The following is a 13,801-nucleotide window of genomic DNA, read 5'->3' as shown; positions in this document are numbered from 1 at the left end:
GGACTCTTCTAAAGTTTACTATGGTCCTTTAAAAAATTACTCTGGGCCGGGTGCAGTGGCTCACGCCTGTAATCTCAGCACTTTGGGAGGCTGAGACGGGCGGATCACGAGGTCAGGAGATCGAGACCATCCTGGCTAACATGGTGAAACCCCATCTCTACTGAAAAATACAAAAAAAATTAGCTGGGCATGGTGGCGGGTGCCTGTAGTCCCAGCTACTCGGGAGGCTGAGGCAGGAGAATGGCGTGAACCCAGGAGGTGGAGCTTGCAGTGAACCGAGATCACACCACTGCACTCCAGCCTGGGCAACAGAGCAAGACTGTCTCAAAAATATATATATATGTATTACTCTGGTACTTTCTGTTATACTTTGACTCTTGGTGAGCTGGTGTATTTTAATATGAAAACGTATGTAATCTACCCCTAGAATTGTTTATCAGCTGCAGCCACCAATCAGGTTTTCTCCTTCCCTTTCTGTTTAAGGGAAATTCCTAAAAATTATCATTTTTAGTTTAAAGTAAAATATTGAACTTGCTCATCATACCATTTGCAGTTTTTGTTGATAACCCAGTAAAATTATTTTCTGCATTGTTAAATAGAAGTTTCACTGTGATTTGATGCCTAACTTCAATTACATAAAGTATGTTTACTTTTAGATCACTGATGTATAGTGAAGCTAACAGACGGGAGACATTTACCTCATGGCCTCATGTAGGCTATAGGTGGGCACAACCAGATCCCATGGCTCAAGCTGGATTTTATCATCAGGTAAAAAAAAGAATGTAGAAAAGTACTTTTCTCAGTATGCCTTTGTAGCCTTCAGCAAAGTTACCGCTTTTGTTTTACTTGTTCAGAAACTTACTTTATGCAACTTGGTTGCATGCTTGCTTGTATGCAGGTATGCTTGTTTGCCCAGACTGGACTGCAGTGCCACAATGTCGGCTCACTGCAACCTCCGCCTGTCAGGTTCAAGTGATTCTTGTGCCTCAGCCTCCTTGAGTAGCTGGGATTACAGGTGTGCACCATCACACCTGGCTAATTTTTGTATTTTTTGTAGAAATGGGGTTTCACCATGTTGCCCAGGCTGGTCTCAAACTCCTGACCTCAGGTGATCTGCCTGCCTTGGCCTCCCAAAGTGCTGGGATTACAGGCGTGCCTGGCCAGGAAAAAATTGTTTAAGCAATTAACACCTGAGTATTTTCTTTCAGATACAACTTTTTTTAAAAGCAATTATTTTTATTTTTTGTTTTTGAGACAGGGTCTCACTCTGTTGCCCAGGCTGGAGTACAGTGGCACTATCACTACTCACTGCAGCCTCAGCCTTCCCAGGCACAGGTAATCCGCCCACCTCAGCTTCCCTGAGTAGCTGAGACTACAGGTGTGTGCCACTGGGCCTGGCTAACTTCTGCACCAACCTAATTTTTTTTTTTTTTTTTTGTAGAGACAGGATTTCTGGTGTTGCCCAGACTTGTCTCGAATTCCTGCTCAAGTGATCTGCATACCTCATCCTCCCCAAAGTGTTGAGATTATAGGGGTGAGACACTACGCTAGGCCATAATTTTTTAATAAAATCAACAAATAGACAATATTCTTCAGATTGGGTTTTTGACAAGTATTCTGTTTTGATGCATGTTTATTTCCACTGTTTGACATCTGCATTCATAACACAGTAGTAGATGCTTAGGGTAATGCATAAAAGAAGTTTTACAGTTTTAAAATTCTCGTTATAGTTGGGATACAAATTATCCATATACTAGATAACTACAGAAGCAGCATTACAAGTAGTGCATTGCAACTTGAATATCTGTGCATTAAAGAACTGATTAAGTTGCACAGGTAGAGGAAGAATTAGTCAAGAAAAATAGTCATAGTTTTATGTAGGAAAAGAGGAGGGTATGAGGTGTAAGGATTAACATAGTACAGAGGCATAAGAATGGGACATTATAAAAAGCTTTGCTGAATTAGAGGGAAGTTAAGAAAAATGATTTTGGCTAGATGTTATTTAATATGTTATTTAATAGGAAACTTAAAGTGAGTGGTATAGACTGGCTTATCACTGTTTTACCACTGCTAAAAGAATCTTAAGAAATCTAATACCTATATGTCAGTTTAAATAAAGCATGCTTATTTAACTTTATTTATTCATTTATTTGGGACAGGGTCTTGCTCTGCCACCCAAGTTGGAGTGCAGTGGCGTGTTCACAGCTCACTGTAGCCTCAGCCTCCCAGGCCCAAGCAGTTCTCCCACCTCACCCCTCAAGTAACTGGGATTACAGGCATGTGCCACCATGCCCAGCTAATTCTGTTTATTTTTTGTAGAGATGAGATTTCACTATGTTGTCCAGGCTGGTTTCAAACTTCTGGGCTCAGGCAGTTTGCCTGCCTTAACCTTCTAAAGTATTGTGATTACAGGTGTAAGCCACTGCACTTAGCCTAATTTAAGAATTCAAGTACATTTTGAAGTACATTAAAGTAACTATCATTTAGAATCTGAAGATTGATTATTCCTTCATTATCTTCAAGTATTCTGAACATCTGAACTAAAATTAAACCAGAAAACTATATATATATATGAATATTTTATTCAAAATTTGTCAGATTTCCAGTTACAGATAGGTAAGTTTGGAGACTGGCTAATATTAGAATCAGTGAAATTATTTCCCTAAATTAAGGATTGAACATGGACCATTTTTCTAGCAACTTGTCATCTTTTTTTTAATTTGGTGTAATTTTCTAAGAGTCTCTGTTAAGTGATGCCTTGATATTTTTTTTCTGGTGAGTTATTGTTCATTATATTCTATCTTTGCAGAGAGGTCCAATAATGGGTTTCCTAGAATCCTTTGATTCTAGGAAATGTTAGGAGCTGATTATTTGTAATCTTCTAAAATGTATAATAAATTTGTGTCTATAAAGTAAATGTTCAGAAATATTCATATTAGTTTTCAGATATATTTCAGTTCAGGTTTTGAAAATATATATACATACATATATATGTGTGTGTATATATATGTAAGTTGTACCTGGCCCTTGGATTGAAATATGTATAGCATTTTGTCCCATGTTGTGTGAATTAGATTCCATATTATGTGAATTAGATTGACTACTTTGCTTTCCCTTTTTACTTGCCCTTCTTGTATAGTTGTATGGGATTTAGTATTTAATAATAAGCCCATTGGCTGGTGCAGTGGCTTACAGTTGTAATCCCAGCACTTAGGGAGGCCAAGGCAGGAGGATCGCTTAAGCCCAGGAATTTGAGACCAGCCTGGATACTTTAGGGAGACCGTGTCTCTACAAAAAAAATAACAGAATTAGCTGGGTGTTTTGAAACACTTCTGTAGTTCCAGCTGCTTGGGAGGCTGAGGTTGGAGGATCACTTGTGTCCAGGAGTTCAGTTCAGGGCTGTAGTGAGCTATGATTGTGCCATTGCACTCCAGCGTAAGACTCTGTTTCTTTAAAAGAGACAGTTTTAAAGATACTCTGTCTCTAACAAACAACAACAAGAGGCCAGGTGCGGTGGCTCAGGCCTGTAATTCCAGCACTTTGGGAGGCTGAGGGGGTTGGATCACAGAGTCGGGAGATCGAGACCATCCTGGCTAACATGGTGAAACCCCGTCTCTACTAAAAATATGAAAAAATTAGCCGGGTGTGGTGGCAGGCGCTTGTAGTCCCAGCCACTTGGGAGGCTGAGGCAGGAAATCGTTTGAACCCCGGGAGGCAGAGCTTGCAGTGAGCCGAGATCGCGCCACTGCCCTCCAGCCTGGGTGACAGAGCAAGACGCAGTCTTAAAAACAACAACAACAACAACAACAGCAACCACAATAAATAGTGTAAACCAGCCAGAATCTTTCTTTTATACTTAATATTTCAGATACTTTATTATAGCAATTAGAAAAGTACTAGATCAGGGATTGCATATATGTGTACCTCTCTTTGATTTAGTGGTCATTTTCTGAATTTTCAAATAATACAGGCAATTAATAAATATTTGGAGGTTTCAGTGTATTGTTGGACCTAATATTATAGGCTAATTTTCTCATTTTCAGTATAGAATTTTACTTAAAATTATGAACTTTTAAAAATAACTTTTATTATAAAGCTATTTTAATAATGATTTACCCTTTCTGTCTCTTTTCTTTGTAATTTTGCAGCCTGCCTCATCTGGAGATGATAGAGCCATGTGTTTTACTTGTAGTGTATGCCTCGTTTGTTGGGAACCTACTGATGAACCTTGGTGAGTCTTGATGTTTCTGGACATAATAGGCTAAGTCAGTCATGTAAATATGCTTCTAAATTTTACTTTTCTGCTTATAATTTTTTGCCTTTTGCCACCTATATTTTTGTCATTGTCCTGAGAATGAGATAGCCCTGTCTATACTGTGTCACACCACTTGGCATACAGTGTCTGTTAAGTTTGACTTTCTAAAATTTGTACAGGAGGGAAGTACCAAACAATAGAACCACACTCTAACTGAAAACCAGAAAGCTATGGTAAAGTGAACCCCAGCATGAGCTTTAGCAGTTGAATCTTGGTCTTTTGAGAGCAGGTTGTCAATAGGGAATCCATGAAGAGAGCCTTATAGTATACTATTTCTAATTTTGAAGGAATTTTAGGGAGTCTTTGATGTCTCTGAATTTTAGTGCACGAAATTTTAGAACCTGGGTTAACATTAGAGATCATGTATTGAAACTTCATTTTCACAAATAACTATTCTGAGCTCTTATTAATAGAAATAACAGTACATTGTTAGAGCAAATTTTATATAAGATGGTATACTAGGTACCATTCTGAATACTTTATATATTTTTAAATCATTTAATTCTCATATTTCCCTGTGAAGTAGGTACTATTGTAGTCTCCATTTTATAGGAGGGAACTATGAATATTCTCCAGTTTAACCTTTATAGTTACTCTATGAGATAGGAGTTACTATCCCATTTTAAAATGAAGAGAATAAAATTTGCTGAAGGGGCATATGGCTAGTAAGTGATAGAACCAGGTTTTGGTTTCAGGATATGTTGCTTGCTTTGTATTAAAATTAGTTTGAAGTCTCTGAATGTTAAATCAGCTGATGTGCCTGGGGCAGACTTGCTAAAACATATTGCGGTGTACCTGTGGAGTTCAGATTGGAAAATACTGTATGAAAAATTCAAGTTGTATCTATCTGCAGGCAGAGAGTTGAATATAGTAGTCCCACTTGTTCGCAGGGCATACATTCCAGTACCCATTGGATACCTGAAACAGCAGATAGTACTGAACCATATACATACTATATTTTTTCCCTATTCATCCATAACCTATGATAAAGTATAACTCATAAATTAAGCACAGAAAGAGATTAATAACAGTAACTAATAAAATTGAACGATTTTTTTTCCTTCAGATGGAGTCTTGCTCTGTTGTCCAGACTGGAGTGTAGTGGTACGATCTTGGCTCACTGCAACCTCTACCTCCCGGGTTCAGGCAATTCTCCTGCCTCAGCCTCCTGAGTTGCTGGGATTACAGGCGTGTGCCACCATGCCCATCTAATTTTTCTATTTTTAGTAGAGATGGGGTTTCGCCATGTTTGCCAGGTTGGTCTCCAACTCCTGAACTCCGGTGATTGCCCGCCTTGGCCTCCCGAAGTGCTGGGATTACAGGTGTAAGCCACTGTGCCCGTCCTAACGTTGAACAATTTTAACAATATACTGTAATAATTTTGTGACTGTGGTCAGTCTGTCTGTGTTTCTCTCTCTCAAAATATCTTATTGTACTGTACTCATCTATTTTGGGACCATGGTTGACCATGAGTAACTGAAACCATAGAGAGTGAAGCTGTGGGCCAGGCATGGTGGCTCACATCTATAATCCCAGCACTTTGGGAGGCCGAGGCGCGTGGATCACCTGAGGTCGTCAAGAGTTCAAGACCAGCCTGGCTAATGTGGTGAAACCCTGTCTACTAAAAATACAATAAATTATCTGGGTGTGGTGGCACACACCTGTAATCCCAGCTACTAGGGAGGGTGAGGCAGGAGAATCGCTTGAACTGGGGAGGTGGAGGTTGCAGTGAGCCGAGATTGTACCATTGCACTCCAGCTTGGGCGACAAGAGTGAAACTCCATCTCAAAAAAAAAAAAAAAAAAGAGTGATGCTGTGGATGAGAGGGGGACCTACTGTATGAACAGTTTTCAGTTTAAGTTGAGTTTCTGTTTGGAGTTGTCTTTCCGCATAGAATCCATCTTTATATATATATATATATATATATATATATATAGAAACCATTTTAATATATATATATATTTTAGGTCCCTATGCCAATCCTCAAAAAGTTATTTAACCTATACCTGAAAAATTGTACAATATTATCAAATGTTATCTTCTTTGTAAATATTTTCTATGGAAAGTTGATTAAAATTTCCAACTTGGGCTGTTCAAAACCCATGTTTTCTTGACATGGCCAGGGATTCAGGGATTCTACCTCTTCTTTGCACCAGCATTTGGGATTCCTCAAACACTTAAGAAGTTGATGGGGTCTCTGAAGGCCTGGGGCAAGTCCTCCAAATGGGTAGGAGGAAAGAGGATTAATGGAGGCTGGGGAGCCTAGGTACCTTCTGAATGGTAAGGGGGAAAGGAAAAATTTGAAAGGGCGAATGGGAGTCATATTTTGACTGCGAGTTTAGATAGAGTTCCTTTGGAGGGAGGTTGAAGTTAAAAACACAAAAAAATGGACCATACCCTAGTAACTAGCATTTCCACTTTTATTTACCTATCCTAGGGAGTTAATTGCTCTTGTATGCACAGAAGCATAAAGTGGATGGTCACTGCAGTTAAAAATCGAATCCTTTTAAATGCCCATCAGGAGGGGAATAGCCCAGTAGAATGTGGTATATTCATATAATAGACTGTGGTCCAACAGTTAAGGGGAATGAACAGTAAGATCTCTGTTAATCACTCTCAGTAACTTTCAGATATGTTATTGTATCAAGAAATCTTGGCCGGGCGCGGTGGCTCAAGCCTGTAATCCCAGCACTTTGGGAGGCCGAGACGGGCGGATCACGAGGTCAGGAGTTCGAGACCATCCTGGCTAACACGGTGAAACCCCGTCTCTACTAAAAAATACAAAAAACTAGCCGGGCGAGGTGGTGGGCGCCTGTAGTCCCGGCTACTCGGGAGGCTGAGGCAGGAGAATGGCGTAAAAACCCGGGAGGCGGAGCTTGCAGTGAGCTGAGATCCGGCCACTGCACTCCACCCTGGGCGACATAGCAAGACTCTGTCTCAAAAAAAAAAAAAAAAAAAAAAAAAAAGAAATCTTTTGTATTAATAGAATGATTGGTGATTGAATACATGATAAAATATATATGTCATGTACAATGACACCAATTGTTTAACAATTTAAAACCCTGTATTTTATTTAAAAATTTTTCACATGTACTTCCACATCATATATTTTCTATATGTACATTTATGTATGTAAACTTATAAAAAATATTTTAGAAATGTATCACTTAAATTTGTAATGATGGTTTCCTGGAGGTGAGATTGGAAATTACTGGGATTAGATTTTAAAATTGATATGGGTCTTTAGCTTTATTTTATATAGCCGTGTGTAACTTGTATAAATAAAATTTTATTGAAAAAGTTAAAACTCAGGAAAAAGAGAGAGATGGAAAGTGGTAAAGTACGCTAGATTTAGCTAGGAGGGAACCTGGCCCAAATGTCATTTGCTTGGAGATGCACTGTAAAAGGATTAGGAAAGACATCTGCATATTAAAAATTGCCCAGGATTTATATATGGATTTATATGTGTAAGTTGTAGGTGCATGGTAAAAAGAAATACATAGATTGTAAGGAGTAGCATGTTTTATGTGTAAAGTTCTTTCTTTGACATGGAAATAAAACAATGAGTTAAAAACAATTTTAAGAAACATTTATTTTTTAAATTTTATTTTATTATTTATTTATTTATTTTTTTTGAGACGCAGTCTTACTTTGTCGCCCAGACTGGAGTGCGGTGGCGTGATCTCTGTTCACTGCAACCCCTGCCTCCCAGGTTCAAGAGAGTCTCGTGTCTCAGTTTCCCAAGTAGCTGGGACTACAGGTGTGCGCCACCATGCCCAGCTAATATATGTATTTTTAGTAGCGATGGGGTTTCCCCATGTTGGCCAGGCTGGTCTGGAACTACAGACCCCAAGTGATGCACCCACCTCGGCCTCCCAAAGTGGTGGGATTACAGACGTGAGCCACCACACCCAGCCTATTTTGTTTTTTAGATACGAAGTCTTGATATATTGTCCAGGCTGAAGTGCATTGGCTATACACAGGTGTGATCACAGCTTACTGCAGCCTCATATTCTTGGGCTTCAGCAGTCCTCCTGCCTCAGCCTCCTGACTGACTAGAACTGTGTGCTTTACCATCATGCCTGGCTCATGGGTTCTTGTTTTGGTAGCAGGATCCTGACGTTTCTAATGCCTTATAATTATAGCTAATAGAAATAAAAATAAGGAGTAACCAGAAAGAAATATAAAGGAAGCATAAAGTTGAGCAGATAGGTGCTAAGTTGATCCTGCTTACAATATTTGAGTCATTATACCAGTCTTGATCTGAGGTCCTAGTATTTTATTTAATATTTTAATTTAAATTTTTAAATTTTTTATTTTTTAGAGACAGGGTCTTGCTCTGTCGCTCAGGCTGGAGTGCAGTGGCACGATCGTAGCTCACTGCAGCCTTGAACTCCCAGGCTCAAGGGATCCTCCTACCTGAGTCTCCTGAGTAGCTGGGACTACAGGCACATGCTATCACACCCACCTAATTATTTTTATTTTTATTTTTTGTAGCAATGAGGTCTCACTATGTTGCCTAGGCTGGTCTCAATCTCCTGGCCTCAAGGATCCAACTACCTTAGCCCCCCGAAGTGCTGGGATTACAGGTTGAGCCGCTGTGCCCAGCCTGTGTTTTATATTTCTTAAACTTGTTACGTTTTTAATTTAATATTTCTTTTTGTTCAGTAAGCATTTATTTGAAAGAAGTAGTGTATAATTTATTAACTTTACATTCCTAAGGCTCTTAGGAAATACATTTTATTTAAAAGTTATTTGTCTGATTTGATCGTATAGTGAATATATAAGGTATATTTGTTTTCTTAATTTATTTTATTCATACTAGAGATCTTTCTGCTTTCAGATCTTTACTAAAAAACTTTTTAGTAAAATAATGTAGTAAAATATTTAGTAAAATAACTTTTTGTGTTATGAGTGGCATTTATTGAGTTTCAACTGTATATTATTTATAGTTGTGGCCCCTGATAGATATGGAGAATTTTAAAGTGAAACCTAGTAGTTAATCATTCAAAGCTGTAGGAAACCAGTGCGAGGAAATAACAAGAGTTTAAACAATTTTGTAGTATGTAATATAGCATTACTTACACTATAGCATTAGTTTCTCAGTTTTGTCTGAGATTGACTTTATAATCAGTTAAAGTGAATAACTGCTATTGTTAAATGTTTGGAATATTGAATGTGTGAATATTATAAATGGTTGAACATGTTAGAGTGATCTTCATAATATTGAATGATTTGGTTATATTAAGTCTTTAATGATGAATAGTTTAAGTTCAGATAAAAAAAAGATGATGATCCTGGAGTTCTGTTTTAATGTACAAACTGAATTGCTTTATTTTTAGTAAACTTCTCCTTTCTTAATCTGTGTAAAGGTCTGAACACGAAAGACATTCCCCAAACTGCCCATTTGTGAAAGGTGAGCACACACAGAATGTGCCATTGTCAGTCACTCTTGCAACAAGTCCTGCACAGTTTCCTTGTACGGATGGAACTGACAGAATATCTTGCTTTGGGTCGGGGAGCTGCCCTCATTTTCTAGCTGCTGCAACTAAACGAGGGAAGATCTGCATATGGGATGTTTCCAAACTTATGAAGGTATGTTTGAATTTTGAAGTAACAAATTAGTAACTGAAAAAAAAATCAGTTGTAAACTTAGGCTTTTCATTTGTTTAGGTGCACTTAAAGTTTGAAATTAATGCCTATGATCCAGCAATTGTACAACAGCTTATTCTGTCAGGAGACCCAAGCTCAGGAGTTGATTCAAGGAGACCAACTTTGGCGTGGCTGGAGGACTCCTCTAGTTGCTCAGATATACCAAAATTGGAAGGAGATAGGTATGTGAGTTTGTTTTAGTAGTATTTAATAGATGTTAACATGTTTTCCTAAATTTTATATTCTCATAGTTCTAATAATTAAAGAGGAGGGTAAAAAAGTTATGCAGTTAAGAGATCAGAGAGTAAATGTTTGGTTGGAAATCTGAAATCTGTGATTCTTGAAGAAAAATCTTCAGAAACAGCATAGTTTATAAAATATACTTAACATTCTATCACAATCTATGTCAATTGGAAATAATTGCCACATTGAACAATAGATGATGAAAAGTCACATTGAAAGTCTAAATAATGAAATGAAATTATACTGTAGTTTCACCTTCTACTAAATCTTTTTCATAGAGCAGTTGAACTAGATGATTTCAGTTTCCCTTTTTTCATTAGCACCTCAAATTATGGCAGTGCTAATGAATAATAATAATGGAATAACCTGAGGTGAAGTAAGAAGCTCTAATTGTTTGAAACAGTGTACCAGTAGTCAGCAGTGAGTTGAGGTACCATAATTATTGCTAGAGAAATATTTTGGTAAAATTGCTGTTCTGGATTCTCCTTCACTCAACTTCTCTGAGAGATTCCTGATTTTTGTGCTGCATCTGATGTAGGTGGGGTGGGAGAGTCTAAGTATCACCCTCCTTCACTCACTTGTTTCCTAAGAACCACTACGGTTTTGACTGAACTGGGCTAGTAAGATTCTGTAGGTGGGAGGAAAAAAGATTCTGTAGGCAGCCATGTGAAATGGAGCTATTTAACTGTGATCAGATGTCTTGATAGACTGAGAATATCTGACTTCCAGGGGCTCCTTATGTTACTGATATGTGATGGGTATTACTCTGTAGTCAGTGATTTATCATTTTACTTCACAACCCCTTTGGTGAGATGTACTTTCATTAAGGAGTAATGTAAAATTTTATTAATGGAAGTTATTTCATTAAAGGAATTAGTGGAAAATTTACAATATATGTATTACTTCTATCTAGTTCCTCTTGGTAATAACATTGAATAAAGCCTTGTGGTTGTTCTATTAATATAAATCTCTGTGAAAGCTTAATGGGAAAGCAGCTTAACTGTTGTCTTGAGTTTCTGACCATATTTTGCCAATAGGACTAGATATTAAGCATGCCTGATTTCTCTGATTTCTTAGAAGTTAGTGGAAAAGTAATAGAAGATAATGAAATCTGTATGTCCTTCTAGGCACTTACTTTGAACTTTGTCTTGAGGTTTTGTAATTTGGGGATTAAAAATTGAATCAAAATATACTTCTAGGATTACATATACCCACACACATATAGTCACAGCCTCCCAGGTAAAATGTGCATTTTAGATAAACATGTATTCTGTATTACTAGTGGAAATACTCCTCAACATTATATGGGATAACGTGCTTGAGTTGAGGTAATCTCTACTTGCTTTTAAGAAATGTGTAATCTAGGGTCGAAGGTCGGTTTTCTCTGAAGAAAGTCTCAAACAAATCATACAAAAACATTAAGTTAATGTGGTAGGAGGAAGCTGAAGAGGTGAAACTTCATCCCTAACCTTACGCCCCCTCTCTGCACTTCCCCTCCCCAAGAAGTAGGAGCAGTGCTGTTGGAATTGATAGTGAATATAATGAGCCATACTACCTCTGACTTTATGTGGCACAAGATCCAATATATTTGGTTATAAAATATACTATGTGGGTTTCATTAGCTTGAAGAATAATACATTAATTGGAAAAAAATCTAAGCTTATCCAAGAAGTTTAAAGTAATTAGCAATATAGCTTGCTTAGAATCGTTTTTGTAAAATTTATTTTTATTTGTTGTTTACATTGAAGGAATGAGGAATTGTTTTTGACCATTTTTTCTTAGAAGACCATATTTTTTTTCTGAATTAAGGAAGAAGATTTGGTAATACATTTAATTTTAATGAATTAAGATTTTTTTCTAGATGATTCACTTGTCATTTGTATATCAGGTCAGATTGGTAAAAATTTCTTGAATGTAAATAAAATTGTTTATGGGATTGCTATAAACCAAGGTACCCTTACTAGTATGTCTAGTTTTCAGAAACACATATAATCTTAACTAAACATTTTTACTTTAACTGTAATATTTATTTTGCATGTGTATTGCTTTGTAAAAAGTTTTGCAAAATGTAGAAGGCTTTAGTAAATACAGTGCCTATTACATAAATAGTGCATGCTTATTGCAGGAAAATGGGAAAATGCAGGAATGGAAATTGATGAAATACAGAGTAGTCATAATCACACTATGGAATTATAGTAACGTTTATATGTATTCTAGTTTCTTTTTAAAATGCATGATTTTTTTTTGTTTGTTTGTTTGTTTTTTTTGTTTTTTTTGAGACAGAGCCTCACCCTGTCACCCAGGTTAGAGTGCAGTGGTACGATCTCGGCTCACCGCGACCTCTGCCTCCCGGGTTCAAACGATTCTTCTGCCTTAGCCTCATGAGTAGCTGGGACTACAGGTGCCTGCCACTACTCCTGGCTAATTTTTTGTATTTTTAGTAGAGACAGGGTTTCTCCATGTTGGCCAGGCTGTTCTCAAACTCTGGACCTCAGGTGAGCCACCCACCTTGGCCTCCCAAAGTGCTGGGATTACAGGCGTGAGCCGCCGTGCCCAGCCGCATGTGATTTTTAAAAAAGTTTTATTGAAGTGTAATTTTCAAACCATAAAATTCATGTAAGTGTACAATTTAGTTATTTTGTTCATATAAGTTTTTTTCTTTTTTTTTTTTTGAGGGAGTCTCACTCTGTCGCCCATTCTGGAGTGCAGTGGTGCGATCCTGGTTCACTGCAGTCTCTGCCTCCCACGTTCAATTCTCATACCTCAGTCTCCCGAGTAGCTGGGACTGGCCCGCGCCACCATGCCTGGGTAAATTTTGTATTTTTAGTGGAGACGGATTTCACCATGTTGGCCAGGCTGGTCTCAACTCCTGGCCTCACGTGATCTGCCTGCTTTATCCTCCCAAAGTGCTGGGATTATAGATGTGAGCTGCTGCGCCTGGCCTTAGCCATATAAGTTGTGATGTAGTAGTTTGAGAATATTTTTGTCACAAAATATTTCAAAAGAATGTGATTTTACAATTTTTTTTTTCTTGAAACAAGGTCTTGCTCTGTCACCTGGGCTTTACCTCCTGGGCTCAAGTCATCCTTCTACCTCAGCCTTATAAGTAGCCGGGACTAAAGACATGTGCCACCACGCCCAGCTAATTTTTAAATTTTTTTGTGGAGATGGGGTCTCACTATGTTGCTCAGGCTGGTCTCGAATTCCTGGGCTCAAGCAGTCCTCCCTCCTTGCCCTCCCAAAGTGCTGGGATTACAGGTGTGAGTCACTGTGCCTGTTCCGTGATTGTATTTTTGAAAACTTTCAGAATAAAACATTCTTTGCTAATTTAAGGCTTTTATCTGGCAGCCCTCTTTGAAATATCAAGACACCTGAATTCCTTTAAAACATACTACTACTTAATTTTAATTGTTCATCTTAGTACAACAGGTTAATATTGGGTTATTTATTTTTCTTAATATAACAGCCATTCTGTACTTAAAACTTATTGTATTTTCTTGGTTTGGACTTCTTCATTTTTGATAATTCCAAATTATTAGTATTTATTCTTTGGATTCGTTTTTACACTTACCCTATTTCTCTGAAACCAGC

The 13,801-nt window shown here is 37.7% G+C and overlaps 2 protein-coding genes across 11 annotated transcripts in view; one reads left to right on the top strand and one right to left on the bottom strand.

The window, feature by feature from the left end:
- The window catches only part of DPY30 (dpy-30 histone methyltransferase complex regulatory subunit), a 937,477-nt gene that overhangs the window by 379,343 nt on the left and 544,333 nt on the right, over positions 1-13,801 (bottom strand). The gene's annotated exons all lie outside the window — the stretch shown is intronic.
- BIRC6 (baculoviral IAP repeat containing 6) overlaps positions 1-13,801 on the top strand; it is a 256,236-nt gene that overhangs the window by 35,453 nt on the left and 206,982 nt on the right. For all 10 annotated transcript variants that reach the window (XR_007718761.1, XM_050754116.1, XM_050754118.1 and 7 more), the window contains exons 5-8: positions 657-768; positions 4,149-4,231; positions 9,688-9,910; positions 9,989-10,149. Coding sequence is in view for 9 of the 10 variants with exons in the window: in XM_050754116.1 (XP_050610073.1) it covers positions 657-768; positions 4,149-4,231; positions 9,688-9,910; positions 9,989-10,149 (579 nt within the window). In the remaining variant the exon portion in view is untranslated. The remainder of the gene's footprint in view (positions 1-656; positions 769-4,148; positions 4,232-9,687; positions 9,911-9,988; positions 10,150-13,801) is intronic.

Source organism: Macaca thibetana, chromosome 13 (assembly GCF_024542745.1).
Source record: "Macaca thibetana thibetana isolate TM-01 chromosome 13, ASM2454274v1, whole genome shotgun sequence".
Lineage (NCBI taxonomy): Eukaryota > Metazoa > Chordata > Mammalia > Primates > Cercopithecidae > Macaca > Macaca thibetana.
The sequence above is the reverse complement of the archived record's forward strand: the minus strand, read 5'-3'. Positions and strand labels throughout refer to the sequence as shown.